Source organism: Amphiura filiformis, chromosome 6 (genome assembly GCF_039555335.1).
Source record: "Amphiura filiformis chromosome 6, Afil_fr2py, whole genome shotgun sequence".
Lineage (NCBI taxonomy): Eukaryota > Metazoa > Echinodermata > Ophiuroidea > Amphilepidida > Amphiuridae > Amphiura > Amphiura filiformis.
In genome coordinates, this window is record NC_092633.1 from 43,531,027 (window position 1) to 43,553,444 (window position 22,418).

The window sequence follows — 22,418 nt, forward strand, 5'->3', positions numbered from 1 at the left end:
TGAATAAATTGAATTTAAAATCACTGATGAACAATTATATTTGAAAGTTGTGATTACTGTAATTGGAAATCAAGGTACCAGTAGATATAGTGAGTAAAAATACTAGGACATATGTGACGTGTCATGTCAAAAGGAGACACTTTTGGGCAGGATCATAAATGGAGAAATAGCCAAAAATCTGCCCGGGTGATTTTTTTCACAATTTGGGTTTGTTGCAAATTTGTGATGTTATAAATGTTAAAAATATTGTCTGATAGTTTCAGACCGGAATATAACTGGCATCTTGCATTTTGCAAGACATTTTTCAAGGTAATTCCTACTCGCAACATTGGCAATAATATTTTTAAATGCCGATATTTCAATTTCATGCCGATATATTTCAATTTTCACTTTTGTAATACCATAACTTACGAATGCATTATCTTCGCTTATGAATGTCAGATTTCATTGTGCAAAACGGCATTGTGGAGCAAAATATCTCTATATTTAAGATGTGTAAAAACCTCAAAATTGATAACCTGCCCAAAAGTGTCTCCTTTTGACATGACACGTCACATATGACAAGTAACAGTTTAATCAAATTATGACACACGCATAAAACAAAGAATTGCTCCTCTTTGGATTCAAGATAAAACTTTCACAGAAATATTTTCATTTTTCAATGGGAAATTTTTTTTCGAATAATAAAAGATATGTGCTCGATCACGGTAAATCCCAGTTGATAAATATACCATAAACCAGGAACAACTATCATGGAAGTATGTATAATGAAATAGATTTTATTGTTTGTGTGTATTTACCTGGCTGACCTATTGTTTCCTCATACAATTGATCAGCATGAGGTGCCCTTGAGAATCTTGCTTTAAATGACCAAAATAATCATTTTGCACCCAAAGAATTGTAGCTAACAATTCAACAGGTCTTAATCAATCAAATTTAAAAAGCTCAAAATTATTCAGATGTGAACAGAAAGCTGCATGTTCAAGGTGATATCAGGTTTCGCTGAAACAAACTTCAACTTGTTTACTACCGTATGGTAGTAATCTGTGTTTTCAACCATTTGCTAATTTTCTTGTTACCCAGTATTTGAATCCACCCTGTGTTAAAACATCACATGTGGTATTGTGGTTAAAATTATGAAAATAACCTGTAGATCACAACCTGAAATTATAGGATCTTGTTCTCAAAACTTTCACAAAGTTTATTTAACACCAAATCTAATAATATTATTATTAGCTAATTTGATATCTTTACTTTTAAAAATGTCTGATCACATGATTGTTTCAATTCAAAAATATAATTTACAATTATTTTTCAATATGTACATAATAAAATTTATATCTTGTGTGAATTGGTGACAAGTCTGTGTGAAGACCCTGTGTAAAAGTCAGGGGGGGCCGGCCAAGATTGACTGAATTTTGATGTCGTCATTGGTTTTACACGTAAACACAAAAATGTCTCAAATTATTCCAAAACTGTACGCATGTGATTAAGTACTATTTTATCAGTCTATATCCGTTGAGGTTCGACAGTGAACCTCATTGTAAGTACTGTTTTTTTAATGTTTTGTATGAATAACGCACGATATGTTTATGATATATGTACGTAAAATTTCTTCCACTGTGTATCACGGTTAGCGTGGTGTAATGGTAAAGTTTTCGCCTGCCACGCATAGGGTCCTGAGATCGAGTCCCACTCACTCCCAGCTACAAAATTTTTTTTCTTCTTCACATTCATTTTGAATCCAAAAATATTTATTTTTATGTGAAAATGTATACATTCACTGAGAAATATATTTTGTGCATTTTTTTTTTTTATAGGGCCAATAGAGCTAAAAACACAACTCAGCACGGGGCGTCCAATGTCCAGGCAGTGTTGCCGTCATATTGTTTGTTTTCTTTACGATATTGGCTGTTGCCACATGAATAATGTCGTCCACCATCATCTGGTAAAAGTGTTAGGGCCCTTGTTTGTAGTTTTGTAACTTCTTATAAATTGTAAGCTTTTGTGGTTACAAGCAGGAATGCCTTTATAGAGCTAGCCTGTTCACCTGTCATTTTGGACAGGCAGTTTGCTCATGGGACAGGCAAAATTACATGTGTGCTAAATTCTAAAAATAATGCTTGAATAAGTTCTGTGAACTCAAAACAAGACCAGGCTAACAAATCAGGGCAATTTAGCTTTATAAGGGGCACAGGTTTGGTTGATGTTTTAGAGTCAAATTTTGGACAGGGAGCTTTGGTGAAAATGACGAAATTTGTCAAATCCTAGTCAAGACCCAGGCCTGGTTACAAGTATAGTTTTCAAAACACTGTACAATTGTTTGCAGAGATGGTGGATCAAGCTACAATGATTGAGTATATTTTTTGACAATTAAATGGAAAAAAGATTTACATTTTGCCCTTTCCCAATTGACCGGAAATCATCTGTTTTCAATTGAGGTACAAATTTTTTTAAAGTTGAAAATGTATACTTGTGAGATGACTTTTACCTTTTTAAACTACATGTAAATATATCAAAACTACTACTCATAAGATGTATTGACCATACTGTACCGGGTGAGCAGTTTACAATATATTAAAAGCATGGAAGTGCACAAATAATATGAATTCAGATTATTTTGCAATCTAGAACCCATGACCAGCATTGTCTGACATGTCTATTTTTTACAGACCAACTTTGGATTGAAGCCTTGAAAGGGCAAACAAACTTTTTTGTTTAAAACTTGAAATGGTAATTATAGGCCAAGGTACATGATTAGAAGCAAATTGAATTTAAAACCTACATGTATGTCATGTCCAGGATGTCCTCTGGTTCATGTCTTTCACCAGGGATGTGATCCACTTGCAGAAGTTGCAGGTGAATTGTGGTGAAGAGAAATAAAGAAATATTTTATAAAACATATGATAAAACACATTACACATTATAAAATGATCATTTTGCAGGTTGTTACCATAAGGCCAAAAAAAAAAAGTTGTTTGCTTGGCCTCAACCGACCGAACCTAATTTTGGAAATCAGAAAAAAGTTTCCCCCCCTTTTTCTATTTACTGTACAAAAGAGTACCGACCCTATTTTTGGAAATTCCTGAAAAAGTTTTTTTTTTCTTTTTAAATTTTTGCATTCTGAAGATGTAAAAAAAATGTATTTTAGAGCTTGTGTTCAACATTTTAGTTGTTTTCTAATATTAGTTGATTCATTTTGACACCAAAATTGTCTGATTTTTCATATTTTGAGCCTTAATTAATACAAACATTAGAGTTTCCTAGTAATTAAAAAAAAAAAAAAAAAAAAAAAAAAAAATCCCGACCGACCGACCCAATTGTTAAAATTCAATTGAGGGCAAGCAAACAATTTTTTTTTCTTGGCCTAACACATCAGGGTGCAGGGCCATAGCAAGCAGGCTGTCCAAGGAGGCCATGGCCGCCCCACTTTTTGAGAAATTTGTTGTAACATTTTTCTTTACATCTTTATTTTAATATGGGCACATGTTTGTATTTTGGCTGCCTCACATTTGTGAACCTTTTAATACTATACAGCCCCAGAGATACAGCCCTGTAACACATGCCATCTATATAGCCCATTTTCTACAAAATTCACAGCCAGGAATACTTTTTGATCTGTTGTATGACTAAAGGGGCATTTCATGATCTGCAGCCTCATTCCCCACTTTTCTCAAAAAAACTATTAAAAAAATGTACAAAACATTTCTTGCAGATTAATCTGTTTTACTGTTTAGCAAAAATATTGTCAAATTTGTGTAATTTTATGTTCTGGGCTGGCCATAGGTATTGGAGCCCCTAAATAAGGAAATTTAAATATAGAATTTACCCCTATAATGAGTTTTTGGCTAGTAAAACTAAGAAAATGTACCCTTTTGGACTCGTAATTTACCAAATATTTGAAAAGGTACCCTTTAGTTGTTCAGTTTCAGAAAACTACCCTTATTCTTGAAAATCAGTGTTTTTAGACCCTACTTATAATTTCTTGGTTATGCAATAATATGCATGCGTACAGACCATTTATGCCCGGCCCCCTAACTCAACACAAAAATTGACAACCATGAGAGTTACCAAATAAGCATGAAAAAGGGTAATTTTCTTGCGGTAGAGAGGACCATGAAATTGGGAAAATAAGGGTATTTAATTTGGACAGTCCATGAAATTTGACAGTGAAATCCCGGTGAAATCAGCAAAATGGGGGTATTTAATTTGCACTATTCAGAAATTTGGATAAAAGGGTACTTGGGAAAATCCTGTAATTTTATGTCAATATTTAGTGTCACTGAAAAGGATGTTTGAAATTCTAGTCATTAAAAAGGGATGTTTGAAATTCTAGTCATTGAAAACCACAAAAAAGGGGTTGTTTTTGGCCAAATTTTGTCCTCGATTTTGCATGAAAAATCATTGCAAAGGGGGTCTTTAAAAGATTTGGTAACTCTCATGGTTGCCAACTTTTGTGTTGAGTTGAGCGACCGGGCATTTATGTGAGAGTGCCCCCCCACCCAGGATTGCAACACTATAAAATAAATAAAATAAAATAATCATACTCATGACCTGTCGTTTGTATTTACTAAAAACTAACAGCCATATACAACTGTACATGTAATATTACACATACGACAGAATCACTATTGATCAGCTGACTCGGTGATTCAATTTGCCATTAATCGTATTGATTCAAAATAACACTATTGAAATCCCATTGCTGTAAATTGGTTTACGTTCAACACCCATTCATCACTGCATTCACACACATACACACCAGTCCTACCTTTCTCGGTATTTGTCCCCGATACACTCCAAACTCCTCCGATGCCATAAGACACCATCAGTAAGATCACAAATTTTAGAGCCATCCTGGCGGCTTTATTATCTTCTTTTCCTTCTCTTCGTATCCTATAAGTAGTTTTTCAGCATCCCGATATTCTTGATGATCAACTTCAAACGTTTTACTGGTAGTATTTCTTCCGGAAGTTATGAAAAGTTCTGAATCATGCATGTACAAGTTGTGTTGACAGTCTTTGAAATCAACAAAGCATGAGATGGCGCTCTTCACAAAAATATTTTGACCACTTATTATTTCGATCGATGGTCTATCATCATTCATATAATATTCTAGGCCTACATAATTTTTGTCTGTCCAATAAGTAAGGATTTTAGGGTTTTTTTTAAATTATTATTATTACTACTAATTTCTATGCCTATCTGACAAAAAAAAGCCAAGTAAAGAAGGAATGTTTACAAGAAACTTGAAGAACTGAAGAAGGAAAGAAAGAGAAAATGAATGAAAAAAGAAACAGAAAGATTTGGGAAAGATAGGCCTCTAGGCCTAAGTAATAAACAAGAAAAGGAGAATTTAGTACTAAACTCCCGGGCTAAACTCTTTCCAATCCTTTTCTTTTTCTGATTTTTTTCTCTCCCTATATGCCCTAAGCTCCTTTATGTTCTGCTTTTTTCTCTCTCTAGTCCCTATACTAAATAGGCCTATAGAAAGTGTTCAGAAATACCTGAGGGGTTGGACAAAATGCAGGGGGTTATTGGAGTTTTGAATAGGGGGGGGGTCAAAGTTTTGGGTATATGAACAGGAGTCAAAAGGTTTTTGGGGCACACGTAGGGGGTATAAAAACTTTAGGCCGTATAAAATTAATGTTTTGGTTCTCGTCCAGAGGATTTTCATGAATTGATGAGGGAGGAGGTGTTTTTTTTTTTTTTTTTTTTTCAATGTAAAATTAGCATTGTCAGTAGTTTTCGGTCTTCTCCAACAGTGCTCGAGGAAACGATGAGGCCCTTTTTTTTTTTTTCGAATGTTTTTTTTTGAGGGATAAACCCCTTAGAGTACCACAAAAAGACTTGGAAGTGATGCTTGTTCTCTAATAAACTTATTTATATGTATGAAGATTTCATAAATCATTCCAAAGTCTACAAAAATTGAAAAATCTAAAAAAAAAAAAAAATCTGACAAATCCCAGAAATTGAGGAGGGAGGGACGAGAACCAAAATATTAATTTTACACGGCCTTAGCAATATTACCCTGAAGCAAACATGCTCGACAGAATCTCAAAAGGCGCTGGTTGAACTTGCATGTGGATTGTATTCAAGTTTGATATTTTTTATTGTCATGATCATTGGGTAATAAACATGATACGGATAAAGGCAAAATGTGAGATAGTTTATGTGAAAAGGAGTTGGGTAGAGAACATGAAAAATTTCATCTGAATGGTATATGATTATCAGTGCCCCTACTTTTGGAGCTGACCGGTCTTTTGGAGATGAGAACAGGTTAAAGAGGATTTTGCAGCTGAAATCAGGTTAAATGGGTCTTTTGGAGCTAAGAACAGGTAACAGGGGTCTTTAGGAGCTGTGAACAGGTAAAGGGGATCTTGTGAGCTGAGAACAGGTAAAAGGGGTCTTTGGGAGCTGAGAACAGGTAAAGGGGGTCTTTGGGAGCTGAGAACAGGTAAAGGGGGTCTTTGGGAGCTGAGAACAGGTAAAGGGGGTCTTTAGGAGCTGAGAACAGGTTAAAGGGGGTCTTTTGGAGCTGAGAACAGGTAAAAGGGGTCTTTGGGAGCTGAGAACAGGTAAAGGGGGTCTTTGGGAGCTGAGAACAGGTAAAGGGGGTCTTTAGGAGCTGAGAACAGGTAAAGGGGGTCTTTAGGAGCTGAGAACAGGTAAAGGGGGTCTTTAGGAGCTGAGAACAGGTTAAAGGGGGTCTTTGGGAGCTGAGAACAGGTAAAGGGGGTCTTTGGGAGCTGAGAACAGGTAAAGGGGGTCTTTAGGAGCTGAGAACAGGTTAAAAGGGGGTCTTTGGGAACTGAGAACAGGTAAAGGGGTCTTTGGAGCTGAGAAGAGCTAGTAAAGGGGTCTTTAGGAGCTGTGAACAGGTAAAGGGGTCTTTGGGAACTGAGAACAGGTAAAGGGGGTCTTTGGGAGCTGAGAACAGGTAAAGGGGGTCTTTAGGAGCTGAGAACAGGTAAAGGGGGGAGCTGAGAACAGGTTAAAGGGATCTTTAGGAGCTGTGAACAGGTTAAGGGGGTCTTTGGGAGCTGAGAGAACAGGTAAAGGGGGTCTTTAGGAGCTGAGAACAGGTAAAGGGGGTCTTTTAAGCTGAGAACAGGTTAAAGGGATCTTTAGGAGCTGTGAACAGGTTAAAGGGGTCTTTTGGAGCAGAGAGGGGTCTTTAGGAGCTGTGAACAGGTAAAGGGGATCTTTTGAGCTGAGAACAGGTAAAAGGGGTCTTTGGGAGCTGAGAACAGGTAAAGGGGGTCTTTAGGAGCTGTGAACAGGTAAAGGGGGTCTTTAGGAGCTGAGAACAGGTAAAGGGGGTCTTTAGGAACTGAGAACAGGTAAAGGGGGTCTTTGGGAGCTGAGAACAGGTAAAGGGGGTCTTTGGGAGCTGAAAACAGGTAAAGGGGTCTTTGGGAGCTGAGAACAGGTAAAGGGGGTCTTTGGGAGCTGAGAATAGGTTAAAGGGGTCTTTTGGAGCTGAGAACAGGTAACGGGGGTCTTTAGGAGCTGTGAACAGGTAAAGGGGATCTTTAGGAGCTGTGAACAGGTTAAAGTGGGTCTTTTGGAGCTGAGAACAGGTAAAGGGGGTCTTTAGGAGCTGAGAACAGGTAAAGGGGGTCTTTTAAGCTGAGAACAGGTTAAAGGGATCTTTAGGAGCTGTGAACAGGTTAAAGGGGGCTTTTGGAGCTGAGAACAGGTAAAGGGGGTCTTTAGGAGCTGTGAACAGGTAAAGGGGATCTTTAGGAGCTGTGAACAGGTTAAAGGGGGTCTCATTGAGCTGAGATCAGGTTAAAGGGGGTCTTTAGGATCAGGAGCTGAGAACAAGTTGAAGGGGGTCTTTAGGAGCTGAGAACAGGTTAAAGGGGGTCTTTTGGAGCTGAGAACAGGTAAAGGGGGTCTTTAGGAGCTGAGAACAGGTTACAGGGATCTTTAGGAGATGAGAACAGGTTAAAGGGATCTTTTGGAGCTAAGAAAAGGAAATGGGGTCTTTTGAGCTGAGAACATGTTAAAGGGGGTCTAGTAAAGGGGTCTTTGGGGCTGAGAACAGGTAAAGGGGTCTTTGGGAGCTGAGAACAGGTAAAGGGGGGGTCTTTGGGAACTGAGGTTAAAGGGGGGTCTTTAGGAGCTGAGAACAGGTAAAGGGGGTCTTTAGGAGCTGAGAACAGGTAAAGGGGGTCTTTGGGAGCTGAGAACAGGTAAAGGGGGTCTTTAGGAGCTGAGAACAGGTAAAGGGGGTATTTGGGAACTGAGAACAGGTAAAGGGGGTCTTTAGGAGCTGAGAACAGGTAAAGGGGGTCTTTAGGAGCTGAGAACAGGTAAAGGGGGTCTTTGGGAGCTGAGAACAGGTAAAGAGGGTCTTTGGGAGCTGAGAACAGGTAAAGGGGTCTTTGGGAGCTGAGAACAGGTAAAGGGGGTCTTTGGGAGCTGAGAACAGGTAAAGGGGGTCTTTAGGAGCTGAGAATAGGTTAAAGGGGTCTTTTGGAGCTGAGAACAGGTAAAAGGGGTCTTTGGGAACTGAGAACAGGTAAAGGGGGTCTTTAGGAGCTGAGAACAGGTAAAGGGGGTCTTTGGGAACTGAGAACAGGTAAAGGGGTCTTTTGGAACTGAGAACAGGTAAAGGGGTCTTTTGGAGCTGAGAACAGGTAAAGGGGGTCTTTAGGAGCTGAGAACAGGTAAAGGGGGTCTTTGGGAACTGAGAACAGGTTAAAGGGGGTCTTTGGGAGCTGAGAATAGGTTAAATAAAGGGGTCTTTTGGAGCTGAGAACAGGTTAAAGGGTCTTTTGGAGCTGAGAACAGGTGAAGGGGGTCTTTGGGAACTGAGAACAGGTAAAGGGGGTCTTTGGGAGCTGAGAACAGGTAAAGGGGTCTTTGGGAACTGAAAACAGGTTAAAGGGGGTCTTTAGGAGCTGAGAACAGGTAAAGGGGTCTTTAGGAGCTGAGAACAGGTAAAGGGGGTCTTTGGGAGCTGAGAACAGGTAAAGGGGGTCTTTAGGAGCTGAGAACAGGTAAAGGGGTCTTTTGGAACGGAGACCGGGTAAAGGGGTCTTTAGGAGCTGAGAACAGGTAAAGGGGGTCTTTAGGAGCTGAGAACAGGTAAAGGGGGTCTTTGGGAGCTGAGAACAGGTAAAGAGGGTCTTTGGGAGCTGAGAACAGGTAAAGGGGGTCTTTGGGAGCTGAGAACAGGTAAAGGGGTCTTTGGGAGCTGAGAACAGGTAAAGGGGGTCTTTAGGAGCTGAGAATAGGTTAAAGGGGTCTTTTGGAGCTGAGAACAGGTAAAGGGGTCTTTGGGAACTGAGAACAGGTAAAGGGGTCTTTAGGAGCTGAGAACAGGTAAAGGGGGTCTTTAGGAGCTGAGAACAGGTAAAGGGGGTCTTTTGGAACTGAGAACAGGTAAAGGGGTCTTTTGGAGCTGAGAACAGGTAAAGGGGGTCTTTAGGAGCTGAGAACAGGTAAAGGGGGTCTTTGGGAACTGAGAACAGGTTAAAGGGGGTCTTTGGGAGCTGAGAATAGGTTAAATAAAGGGGGTCTTTTGGAGCTGAGAACAGGTTAAAGGGGTCTTTTGGAGCTGAGAACAGGTAAAGGGGGTCTTTGGGAACTGAGAACAGGTAAAGGGGGTCTTTTGGAACTGAGAACAGGTAAAGGGGTCTTTTGGAGCTGAGAACAGGTAAAGGGGTCTTTAGGAGCTGAGAACAGGTAAAGGGGGTCTTTGGGAACTGAGAACAGGTTAAAGGGGGTCTTTGGGAGCTGAGAATAGGTTAAATAAAGGGGGTCTTTGGAGCTGAGAACAGGTTAAAGGGGTCTTTTGGAGCTGAGAACAGGTAAAGGGGTCTTTGGGAGCTGAGAACAGGTAAAGGGGTCTTTAGGAGCTGAGAACAGGTAAAGGGGTCTTTGGGAACTGAGAACAGGTAAAGGGGGTCTTTGGGAGCTGAGAACAGGTAAAGGGGGTCTTTGGGAGATGAGAACAGGTAAAGGGGGTCTTTAGGAGCTGAAAACAGGTAAAGGGGGTCTTTGGGAGCTGAGAACAGGTAAAGGGGGTCTTTGGGAACTGAGAACAGGTTAAAGGGGTCTTTTGGAGCTGAGAACAGGTTAAAGGGGTCTTTTGGAGCTGAGAACAGGTAAAGGGGGTCTTTGGGAACTGAGAACAGGTAAAGGGGGTCTTTAGGAGCTGAGAACAGGTAAAAGGGGTCTTTGGGAACTGAGAACAGGTAAAGGGGTCTTTTGGAACTGAGAACAGGTAAAGGGTCTTTGGAGCTGAGAACAGGTAAAGGGGGTCTTTAGGAGCTAGGTAAAGGGGGTCTTTGGGAACTGAGAACAGGTTAAAGGGGGTCTTTGGGAGCTGAGAATAGGTTAAATAAAGGGGGTCTTTTGGAGCTGAGAACAGGTTAAAGGGGTCTTTGGAGCTGAGAACAGGTAAAGGGGTCTTTGGGAACTGAGAACAGGTAAAGGGGGTCTTTGGGAGCTGAGAACAGGTAAAGGGGGTCTTTGGGAACTGAAAACAGGTTAAAGGGGGTCTTTAGGAGCTGAGAACAGGTAAAGGGGGTCTTTAGGAGCTGAGAACAGGTAAAGGGGGTCTTTGGGAGCTGAGAACAGGTAAAGGGGGTCTTTAGGAGCTGAGAACAGGTAAAGGGGTCTTTGGGAACTGAGAACAGGTAAAGGGGTCTTTAGGAGCTGAGAACAGGTAAAGGGGGTCTTTAGGAGCTGAGAACAGGTAAAGGGGGTCTTTGGGAGCTGAGAACAGGTAAAGAGGGTCTTTGGGAGCTGAGAACAGGTAAAGGGGGTCTTTGGGAGCTGAGAACAGGTAAAGGGGGTCTTTGGGAGCTGAGAACAGGTAAAGGGGTCTTTAGGAGCTGAGAATAGGTTAAAGGGGGTCTTTTGGAGCTGAGAACAGGTAAAGGGGGTCTTTGGGAACTGAGAACAGGTAAAGGGGGTCTTTAGGAGCTGAGAACAGGTAAAGGGGGTCTTTAGGAGCTGAGAACAGGTAAAGGGGGTCTTTGGAACTGAGAACAGGTAAAGGGGTCTTTTGGAGCTGAGAACAGGTAAAGGGGGTCTTTAGGAGCTGAGAACAGGTAAAGGGGGTCTTTGGGAACTGAGAACAGGTTAAAGGGGGTCTTTGGGAGCTGAGAATAGGTTAAATAAAGGGGTCTTTTGGAGCTGAGAACAGGTTAAAGGGGTCTTTTGGAGCTGAGAACAGGTAAAGGGGGTCTTTAGGAACTGAGAACAGGTAAAGGGGGTCTTTGGGAACTGAGAACAGGTAAAGGGGTCTTTTGGAACTGAGAACAGGTAAAGGGTCTTTTGGAGCTGAGAACAGGTAAAGGGGTCTTTAGGAGCTGAGAACAGGTAAAGGGGTCTTTGGGAACTGAGAACAGGTTAAAGGGGGTCTTTGGGAGCTGAGAATAGGTTAAATAAAGGGGTCTTTTGGAGCTGAGAACAGGTTAAAGGGGTCTTTTGGAGCTGAGAACAGGTAAAGGGGGTCTTTGGGAGCTGAGAACAGGTAAAGGGGGTCTTTAGGAGCTGAGAACAGGTAAAGGGGTCTTTGGGAACTGAGAACAGGTAAAGGGGGTCTTTTGGAGCTGAGAACAGGAGGGTCTTTTGGAGCTGAGAACAGGTAAAGGGGGTCTTTGGGAGATGAGAACAGGTAAAGGGGTCTTTGGGAGCTGAAAACAGGTAAAGGGGTCTTTGGGAGCTGAGAACAGGTAAAGGGGTCTTTGGGAACTGAGAACAGGTTAAAGGGGTCTTTGGAGCTGAGAACAGGTTAAAGGGGTCTTTGGAGCTGAGAACAGGTAAAGGGGGTCTTTAGGAGCTGTGAACAGGTTAAAGGGGGTCTTTTAAGCTGAGAACAGGTTAAAGGGGGTCTTTAGGATCAGAAGCTGAGAACAGGTTGAAGGGGTCTTTAGGAGCTGAGAACAGGTAAAGGGGGTCTTTAGGAGCTGAGAACAGGTAAAAGGGGGTCTTTTGGAGCTGAGAACAGGTAAAGGGGTCTTTAGGAGCTGAGAACAGGTTAAAGGGATCTTTTGGAGCTAAGAAAAGGAAATGGGGTCTTTTGAGCTGAGAACATGTTAAAGGGGTCTTTTGGAGCTGAGAACAGGTAAAGGGGGTGTTTAGGAGCTGAGAACAGGTAAAGGGGGTCTTTTGGAGCTGAGAACTTTTGGAGCTGAGAACAGGTAAAGGGGGTCTTTAGGAGCTGTGAACAGGTTAAAGGGGGTCTTTTAAGCTGAGAACAGGTTAAAGGAGGTCTTTAGGATCAGAAGCTGAGAACAGGTAAAGGGGGTCTTTGGGAACTGAGAACAGGTAAAGGGGTCTTTTGGAGCTGAGAACAGGTAAAGGGGGTCTTTAGGAGCTGAGAACAGGTAAAGGGGGTCTTTGGGAACTGAGAACAGGTTAAAGGGGGTCTTTGGGAGCTGAGAATAGGTTAAATAAAGGGGGTCTTTTGGAGCTGAGAACAGGTTAAAGGGGTCTTTTGGAGCTGAGAACAGGTAAAGGGGTCTTTGGGAGCTGAGAACAGGTAAAGGGGTCTTTAGGAGCTGAGAACAGGTAAAGGGGGTCTTTGGGAACTGAGAACAGGTAAAGGGGGTCTTTTGGAGCTGAGAACAGGTTAAAGGGAACAGGTAAAGGGGTCTTTGGGAGCTGAGAACAGGTAAAGGGTGTCTTTAGGAGCTGAAAACAGGTAAAGGGGGTCTTTGGGAGCTGAGAACAGGTAAAGGGGTTTTTGGAACTGAGAACAGGTTAAAGGGGGTCTTTGGAGCTGAGAACAGGTTAAAGGGTCTTTTGGAGCTGAGAACAGGTAAAGGGGGTCTTTAGGAGCTGTGAACAGGTTAAAGGGGGTCTTTTAAGCTGAGAACAGGTTAAAGGGGGTCTTTAGGATCAGAAGCTGAGAACAGGTTGAAGGGGGTCTTTAGGAGCTGAGAACAGGTAAAGGGGGTCTTTAGGAGCTGAGAACAGGTAAAAGGGGGTCTTTTGGAGCTGAGAACAGGTAAAGGGGGTCTTTAGGAGCTGAGAACAGGTTAAAGGGATCTTTTGGAGCTAAGAAAAGGAAATGGGGTCTTTTGAGCTGAGAACATGTTAAAGGGTCTTTTGGAGCTGAGAACATGTTAAAGGGTCTTTGGAGCTGAGAACAGGTAAAGGGGGTCTTTAGGAGCTGAGAACAGGTAAAGGGGGTCTTTTAAGCTGAGAACAGGTTAAAGGAGGTCTTTAGGATCAGAAGCTGAGAACAGGTTGAAGGGGGTCTTTAGAGCTGAGAACAGGTAAAGGGGGTCTTTAGGAGCTGAGAACATGTTAAAGGGGGTCTTTTGGAGCTGAGAACAGGTAAAGGGGGTCTTTAGGAGCTGTGAACAGGTTAAAGGGGGTCTTTTGAAGCTGAGAACAGGTTAAAGGGGGTCTTTAGGATCAGAAGCTGAGAACAGGTTGAAGGGGGTCTTTAGGAGCTGAGAACAGGTAAAGGGGGTCTTTAGGAGCTGAGAACAGGTTAAAGGGGTCTTTTGGAGCTGAGAACAGGTTAAAGGGGTCTTTGGGAACTGAGAACAGGTTAAAGGGGGTCTTTTGGAGCTGAGAACAGGTTAAGGGGGTCTTTTGGAGCTGAGAACAGGTAAAGGGGGTCTTTAGGAGCTGAGAACAGGTTAAAGGGATCTTTGGAGCTAAGAACAGGTAAAGGGGTCTTTAGGTGCTGAGAACAGGTAAAGGGGTCTTTGGGAACTGAGAACAGGTTAAAGGGGTCTTTGGGAGCTGAGAATAGGTTAAATAAAGGGGTCTTTGGAGCTGAGAACAGGTTAAAGGGTCTTTTGGAGCTGAGAACAGGTAAAGGGGGTCTTTGGGAACTGAGAACAGGTAAAGGGGTCTTTGGGAGCTGAGAACAGGTAAAGGGGGTCTTTGGGAACTGAAAACAGGTTAAAGGGGGTCTTTAGGAGCTGAGAACAGGTAAAGGGGGTCTTTAGGAGCTGAGAACAGGTAAAGGGGGTCTTTGGGAGCTGAGAACAGGTAAAGGGGTCTTTAGGAGCTGAGAACAGGTAAAGGGGGTCTTTGGGAACTGAGAACAGGTAAAGGGGGTCTTTAGGAGCTGAGAACAGTAAAGGGGTCTTTAGGAGCTGAGAACAGGTAAAGGGGGTCTTTGGGAGCTGAGAACAGGTAAAGGGGGTCTTTGGGAGCTGAGAATAGGTTAAAGGGGTCTTTGGGAGCTGAGAACAGGTTAAAGGGGTCTTTGGGAACTGAGAACAGGTAAAGGGGGTCTTTAGGAGCTGAGAACAGGTAAAGGGGGTCTTTGGGAACTGAGAACAGGTAAAGGGGGTCTTTAGGAGCTGAGAACAGGTAAAGGGGGTCTTTAGGAGCTGAGAACAGGTAAAGGGGGTCTTTGGGAGCTGAGAACAGGTAAAGAGGGTCTTTGGGAGCTGAGAACAGGTAAAGGGGGTCTTTGGGAGCTGAGAACAGGTAAAGGGGGTCTTTGGGAGCTGAGAACAGGTAAAGGGGGTCTTTAGGAGCTGAGAATAGGTTAAAGGGGGTCTTTGGAGCTGAGAACAGGTAAAGGGGGTCTTTGGGAACTGAGAACAGGTAAAGGGGGTCTTTAGGAGCTGAGAACAGGTAAAGGGGGTCTTTAGGAGCTGAGAACAGGTAAAGGGGGTCTTTTGGAACTGAGAACAGGTAAAGGGGGCTTTTGGAGCTGAGAACAGGTAAAGGGGGTCTTTAGGAGCTGAGAACAGGTAAAGGGGTCTTTTGGGAACTGAGAACAGGTTAAAGGGGGTCTTTGGGAGCTGAGAATAGGTTAAATAAAGGGGGTCTTTTGGAGCTGAGAACAGGTTAAAGGGGTCTCTTGGAGCTGAGAACAGGTAAAGGGGGTCTTTAGGAACTGAGAACAGGTAAAGGGGGTCTTTGGGAACTGAGAACAGGTAAAGGGGGTCTTTTGGAACTGAGAACAGGTAAAGGGGTCTTTTGGAGCTGAGAACAGGTAAAGGGGGTCTTTAGGAGCTGAGAACAGGTAAAGGGGGTCTTTGGGAACTGAGAACAGGTTAAAGGGGGTCTTTGGGAGCTGAGAATAGGTTAAATAAAGGGGTCTTTTGGAGCTGAGAACAGGTTAAGGGGGTGTTTTGGAGCTGAGAACAGGTAAAGGGGGTCTTTGGGAGCTGAGAACAGGTAAAGGGGGTCTTTAGGAGCTGAGAACAGGTAAAGGGGGTCTTTGGGAACTGAGAACAGGGGGGTCTTTTGGAGCTGAGAACAGGTTAAAGGGGTCTTGGGAGCTGAGAACAGGTAAAGGGGGTCTTTGGGAGATGAGAACAGGTAAAGGGGGTCTTTAGGAGCTGAAAACAGGTAAAGGGGGTCTTTGGGAGCTGAGAACAGGTAAAGGGGGTCTTTGGGAACTGAGAACAGGTTAAAGGGGGTCTTGGAGCTGAGGGTTAAAGGGCTTTGGAGCTGAGAACAGGTAAAGGGGGTCTTTAGGAGCTGTGAACAGGTTAAAGGGGTCTTTAAGGGAACAGGTTAAAGGGGGTCTTTAGGATCAGAAGCTGAGAACAGGTTGAAGGGGGTCTTTAGGAGCTGAGAACAGGTAAAGGGGGTCTTTAGGGAGCTGAGAACAGGTAAAAGGGGGTCTTTTGGAGCTGAGAACAGGTAAAGGGGTCTTTAGGAGCTGAGAACAGGTTAAAGGGATCTTTTGGAGCTAAGAAAAGGAAATGGGGTCGCTTGGAGCTGAGAACATGTTAAAGGGGTGTTTTGGAGCTGAGAACAGGTAAAGGGGGTGTTTAGGAGCTGAGAACAGGTAAAGGGGGTCTTTTGGAGCTGAGAAAGGGGGTCTTTTGGAGCTGAGAACAGGTAAAGGGGGTCTTTAGGAGCTGTGAACAGGTTAAAGGGGGTCTTTTAAGCTGAGAACAGGTTAAAGGAGGTCTTTAGGATCAGAAGCTGAGAACAGGTAAAGGGGTCTTTGGGAACTGAGAACAGGTAAAGGGGTCTTTGGAGCTGAGAACAGGTAAAGGGGGTCTTTAGGAGCTGAGAACAGGTAAAGGGGGTCTTTGGGAACTGAGAACAGGTTAAAGGGGGTCTTTGGGAGCTGAGAATAGGTTAAATAAAGGGGGTCTTTTGGAGCTGAGAACAGGTTAAAGGGGTCTTTTGGAGCTGAGAACAGGTAAAGGGGGTCTTTGGGAGCTGAGAACAGGTAAAGGGGGTCTTTAGGAGCTGAGAACAGGTAAAGGGGGTCTTTGGGAACTGAGAACAGGTAAAGGGGGGTCTTTTGGAGCTGAGAACAGGTTAAAGGGGTCTTTTGGAGCTAAGAACAGGTAAAGGGGGTCTTTGGGAGCTGAGAACAGGTAAAGGGTGTCTTTAGGAGCTGAAAACAGGTAAAGGGGGTCTTTGGGAGCTGAGAACAGGTAAAGGGGGGTCTTTGGGAACTGAGAACAGGTTAAAGGGGGTCTTTGGAGCTGAGAACAGGTTAAAGGGGTCTTTGGAGCTGAGAACAGGTAAAGGGGGTCTTTAGGAGCTGTGAACAGGTTAAAGGGGGTCTTTTAAGCTGAGAACAGGTTAAAGGGGGTCTTTAGGATCAGAAGCTGAGAACAGGTTGAAGGGGGTCTTTAGGAGCTGAGAACAGGTAAAGGGGGTCTTTAGGAGCTGAGAACAGGTAAAAGGGGGTCTTTTGGAGCTGAGAACAGGTAAAGGGGGTCTTTAGGAGCTGAGAACAGGTTGAAGGGTCTTTTGGAGCTGAAAAGGAAATGGGGTCTTTTGAGCTGAGAACATGTTAAAGGGGTCTTTTGGAGCTGAGAACATGTTAAAGGGGTCTTTTGGAGCTGAGAACAGGTAAAGGGGGTCTTTAGGAGCTGAGAACAGGTAAAGGGGGTCTTTTAAGCTGAGAACAGGTTAAAGGAGGTCTTTAGGATCAGAAGCTGAGAACAGGTTGAAGGGGGTGAAGTAAAGGGGTCTTTAGGAGCTGAGAACATGTTAAAGGGGGTCTTTTGGAGCTGAGAACAGGTAAAGGGGGTCTTTAGGAGCTGTGAACAGGTTAAAGGGGGTCTTTTAAGCTGAGAACAGGTTAAAGGGGGTCTTTAGGATCAGAAGCTGAGAACAGGTTGAAGGGGGTCTTTAGGAGCTGAGAACAGGTAAAGGGGGTCTTTAGGAGCTGAGAACAGGTTAAAGGGGGTCTTTTGGAGCTGAGAACAGGTTAAAGGGGTCTTTGGGAACTGAGAACAGGTTAAAGGAGGTCTCTAGGATCAGAAGCTGAGAACAGGTTGAAGGGGGTCTTTGGAGCTGAGAACAGGTAAAGGGGGTCTTTAGGAGCTGAGAACAGGTTAAAGGGGATCTTTGGGAGCTAAGAACAGGTAAAGGGGGTCTTTAGGTGCTGAGAACAGGTAAAGGGGGTCTTTGGGAACTGAGAACAGGTTAAAGGGGGTCTTTGGGAGCTGAGAATAGGTTAAATAAAGGGGTCTTTTGGAGCTGAGAACAGGTTAAAGGGGTCTTTGGAGCTGAGAACAGGTAAAGGGGGTCTTTGGGAACTGAGAACAGGTAAAGGGGGTCTTTGGGAGCTGAGAACAGGTAAAGGGGGTCTTTGGGAACTGAAAACAGGTTAAAGGGGGTCTTTAGGAGCTGAGAACAGGTAAAGGGGGTCTTTAGGAGCTGAGAACAGGTAAAGGGGGTCTTTGGGAGCTGAGAACAGGTAAAGGGGGTCTTTAGGAGCTGAGAACAGGTAAAGGGGGTCTTTGGGAACTGAGAACAGGTAAAGGGGGTCTTTAGGAGCTGAGAACAGGTAAAGGGGGTCTTTAGGAGCTGAGAACAGGTAAAGGGGGTCTTTGGGAGCTGAGAACAGGTAAAGGGGGTCTTTGGGAGCTGAGAACAGGTAAAGGGGGTCTTTGGGAGCTGAGAACAGGTAAAGGGGGTCTTTGGGAGCTGAGAACAGGTAAAGGGGGTCTTTAGGAGCTGAGAATAGGTTAAAGGGGGTCTTTTGGAGCTGAGAACAGGTAAAGGGGGTCTTTGGGAACTGAGAACAGGTAAAGGGGGTCTTTAGGAGCTGAGAACAGGTAAAGGGGGTCTTTAGGAGCTGAGAACAGGTAAAGGGGGTCTTTGGAACTGAGAACAGGTAAAGGGGTCTTTTGGAGCTGAGAACAGGTAAAGAGGGTCTTTAGGAGCTGAGAACAGGTAAAGGGGGGTCTTTGGGAACTGAGAACAGGTTAAAGGGGGTCTTTGGGAGCTGAGAATAGGTTAAATAAAGGGGGTCTTTTGGAGCTGAGAACAGGTTAAAGGGGTCTTTTGGAGCTGAGAACAGGTAAAGGGGGTCTTTGGGAACTGAGAACAGGTAAAGGGGGTCTTTGGGGACAGGTAAAGGGGTTTTTGGAGCTGAGAACAGGTAAAGGGGGTCTTTAGGAGCTGAGAACAGGTAAAGGGGGTCTTTGGGAACTGAGAACAGGTTAAAGGGGGTCTTTGGGAGCTGAGAATAGGTTAAATAAAGGGGGTCTTTTGGAGCTGAGAACAGGTTAAAGGGTCTTTGGAGCTGAGAACAGGTAAAGGGGGTCTTTGGGAGCTGAGAACAGGTAAAGGGGGTCTTTAGGAGCTGAGAACAGGTAAAGGGGGTCTTTGGGAACTGAGAACAGGTAAAGGGGGTCTTTTGGAGCTGAGAACAGGTTAAAGGGGTCTTTTGGAGCTGAGAACAGGTAAAGGGGGTCTTTGGGAGATGAGAACAGGTAAAGGGGGTCTTTAGGAGCTGAAAACAGGTAAAGGGGGTCTTTGGGAGCTGAGAACAGGTAAAGGGGGTCTTTGGGAACTGAGAACAGGTTAAAGGGGGTCTTTTGGAGCTGAGAACAGGTTAAAGGGGTCTTTGGAGCTGAGAACAGGTAAAGGGGGTCTTTAGGAGCTGTGAACAGGTTAAAGGGGGTCTTTTAAGCTGAGAACAGGTTAAAGGGGGTCTTTAGGATCAGAAGCTGAGAACAGGTTGAAGGGGGTCTTTAGGAGCTGAGAACAGGTAAAGGGGGTCTTTAGGGAGCTGAGAACAGGTAAAAGGGGGTCTTTGGAGCTGAGAACAGGTAAAGGGGGTCTTTAGGAGCTGAGAACAGGTTAAAGGGATCTTTTGGAGCTAAGAACAGGTAAAGGGGGTCTTTAGGTGCTGAGAACAGGTAAAGGGGGTCTTTGGGAACTGAGAACAGGTTAAAGGGGGTCTTTGGGAGCTGAGAATAGGTTAAATAAAGGGGGTCTTTGGAGCTGAGAACAGGTTAAAGGGGTCTTTTGGAGCTGAGAACAGGTAAAGGGGGTCTTTGGGAACTGAGAACAGGTAAAGGGGGTCTTTGGGAGCTGAGAACAGGTAAAGGGGGTCTTTGGGGTGAACCTTTGGAGCTGAGAACAGGTAAAGGGGGGTCTTTAGGAGCTGTGAACAGGATAAAGGGGGTCTTTTAAGCTGAGAACAGGTTAAAGGGGGTCTTTAGGATCAGAAGCTGAGAACAGGTTGAAGGGGGTCTTTAGGAGCTGAGAACAGGTAAAGGGGTCTTTAGGAGCTGAGAACAGGTAAAAGGGGGTCTTTTGGAGCTGAGAACAGGTAAAGGGGGTCTTTAGGAGCTGAGAACAGGTTAAAGGGATCTTTTGGAGCTAAGAAAAGGAAATGGGGTCTTTTGAGCTGAGAACATGTTAAAGGTCTTTTGGAGCTGAGAACAGGTAAAGGGGGTGTTTAGGAGCTGAGAACAGGTAAAGGGGGTCTTTTGGAGCTGAGAACAGGTTAAGGGGGTCTTTTGGAGCTGAGAACAGGTAAAGGAGGTCTTTAGGAGCTGTGAACAGGTTAAAGGGGGTCTTTTAAGCTGAGAACAGGTTAAAGGAGGTCTTTAGGATCAGAAGCTGAGAACAGGTAAAGGGGGTCTTTGGGAACTGAGAACAGGTGGGAGCTGAGAACAGGTAAAGGGGGTCTTTAGGAGCTGAGAACAGGTAAAGGGGGTCTTGGGAACTGAGAACAGGTTAAAGGGGGTCTTTGGGAGCTGAGAATAGGTTAAATAAAGGGGGTCTTTTGGAGCTGAGAACAGGTTAAAGGGGTCTTTGGAGCTGAGAACAGGTAAAGGGGGTCTTTGGGAGCTGAGAACAGGTAAAGGGGGTCTTTAGGAGCTGAGAACAGGTAAAGGGGGTCTTTGGGAACTGAGAACAGGTAAAATGAGAAAAGGTAAAAGGGGTCTTTGGAGCTAAGAACAGGTAAAGGGGGTCTTTGGGAGCTGAGAACAGGTAAAGGGTGTCTTTAGGAGCTGAAAACAGGTAAAGGGGGTCTTTGGGAGCTGAGAACAGGTAAAGGGGGTCTTTGGGAACTGAGAACAGGTTAAAGGGGGTCTTTTGGAGCTGAGAACAGGTTAAAGGGGTCTTTTGGAGCTGAGAACAGGTAAAGGGGGTCTTTAGGAGCTGTGAACAGGTTAAAGGGGGTCTTTTAAGCTGAGAACAGGTTAAAGGGGGTCTTTAGGATCAGAAGCTGAGAACAGGTTGAAGGGGGTCTTTAGGAGCTGAGAACAGGTAAAGGGGGTCTTTAGGAGCTGAGAACAGGTAAAAGGGGGTCTTTTGGAGCTGAGAACAGGTAAAGGGGGTCTTTAGGAGCTGAGAACAGGTTAAAGGGATCTTTTGGAGCTAAGAAAAGGAAATGGGGTCTTTTGAGCTGAGAACATGTTAAAGGGGTCTTTTGGAGCTGAGAACTTTTGGAGCTGAGAACAGGTAAAGGGGGTCTTTAGGAGCTGAGAACAGGTAAAGGGGTCTTTTAAGCTGAGAACAGGTTAAAGGAGGTCTTTAGGATCAGAAGCTGAGAACAGGTTGAAGGGGGTCTTTAGAGCTGAGAACAGGTAAAGGGGGTCTTTAGGAGCTGAGAACATGTTAAAGGGGGTCTTTTGGAGCTGAGAACAGGTAAAGGGGGTCTTTAGGAGCTGTGAACAGGTTAAAGGGGGTCTTTTGAAGCTGAGAACAGGTTAAAGGGGGTCTTTAGGATCAGAAGCTGAGAACAGGTTGAAGGGGGTCTTTAGGAGCTGAGAACAGGTAAAGGGGGTCTTTAGGAGCTGAGAACAGGTTAAAGGGGGTCTTTTGGAGCTGAGAACAGGTTAAAGGGGTCTTTGGGAACTGAGAACAGGTTAAAGGGGGTCTTTTGGAGCTGAGAACAGGTTAAAGGGGTCTTTTGGAGCTGAGAACAGGTAAAGGGGGTCTTTAGGAGCTGAGAACAGGTTAAAGGGATCTTTTGGAGCTAAGAACAGGTAAAGGGGGTCTTTAGGTGCTGAGAACAGGTAAAGGGGGTCTTTGGGAACTGAGAACAGGTAAAGGGGGTCTTTAGGAGCTGAGAACAGGTAAAGGGGGTCTTTGGGAACTGAGAACAGGTTAAAGGGATCTTTAGGAGCTGAGAACAGGTAAAGGGGGTCTTTAGGAGCTGAGAACAGGTAAAGGGGGTATTTGGGAACTGAGAACAGGTAAAGGGGGTCTTTGGGAGCTGAGAACAGGTAAAGGGGGGTCTTTGGGAGCTGAGAACAGGTAAAGGGGGTCTTTGGGAACTGAGAACAGGTAAAGGGGGTCTTTGGGAGCTGAGAACAGGTAAAGGGGGTCTTTTGAGCTGAGAATAGGTTAAAGGGGGTCTTTGGGAACTGAGAACATGTTAAAGGGGTCTTTGGGAGCTGAGAACAGGTAAAGGGGGTCTTTGGGAACTGAGAACATGTTAAAGGGTCTTTGGAGCTGAGAACAGGTAAAGGGGGTCTTTAGGAGCTGAGAACAGGTAAAGGGGGTCTTTGGGAACTGAGAACAGGTTAAAGGGGGTCTTTGGGAGCTGAGAACAGGTAACGGGGGTCTTTGGGAGCTGAGAACAGGTAAAGGGGGTCTTTAGGAGCTGAGAACAGGTAAAGGGGGTCTTTGGAGCTGAGAACAGGTAAAGGGGGTCTTTAGGAGCTGAGAACAGGTAAAGGGGGTCTTTGGGAACTGAGAACAGGTAAAGGGGGTCTTTTGGAGCTGAGAACAGGTTAAAGGGGTCTTTTGGAGCTGAGAACAGGTAAAGGGGGTCTTTGGGAGCTGAGAACAGGTAAAGGGTGTCTTTAGGAGCTGAAAACAGGTAAAGGGGGTCTTTGGGAGCTGAGAACAGGTAAAGGGGGTCTTTGGGAGCTGAGAACAGGTTAAAGGGATCTTTTGGAGCTAAGAAAAGGAAATGGGGTCTTTTGAGCTGAGAACATGTTAAAGGGTCTTTTGGAGCTGAGAACAGGTAAAGGGGGTGTTTAGGAGCTGAGAACAGGTAAAGGGGGTCTTTTGGAGCTGAGAACAGGTTAAAGGGGTCTTTGGAGCTGAGAACAGGTAAAGGGGGTCTTTAGGAGCTGTGAACAGGTTAAAGGGGGTCTTTTAAGCTGAGAACAGGTTAAAGGAGGTCTTTAGGATCAGAAGCTGAGAACAGGTAAAGGGGGTCTTTTGGAACTGAGAACAGGTAAAGGGGTCTTTTGGAGCTGAGAACAGGTAAAGGGGGTCTTTAGGAGCTGAGAACA

General features: G+C 44.4%; 1 protein-coding gene across 3 annotated transcripts in view; it reads right to left on the reverse strand.

Moving 5' to 3' along the window:
- LOC140155462 (epidermal growth factor receptor-like) overlaps nucleotides 1-5,011 on the reverse strand; it is a 227,537-nt gene extending 222,526 nt beyond the window's left edge. For all 3 annotated transcript variants that reach the window (XM_072178322.1, XM_072178320.1, XM_072178319.1), the window contains exon 1: nucleotides 4,772-5,011. In XM_072178322.1, coding sequence (XP_072034423.1) covers nucleotides 4,772-4,856 — 85 coding nt within the window. In that variant the 5' untranslated portion in view covers nucleotides 4,857-5,011. The remainder of the gene's footprint in view (nucleotides 1-4,771) is intronic.
- Nucleotides 5,012-22,418: the final 17,407 nt, after the last annotated feature.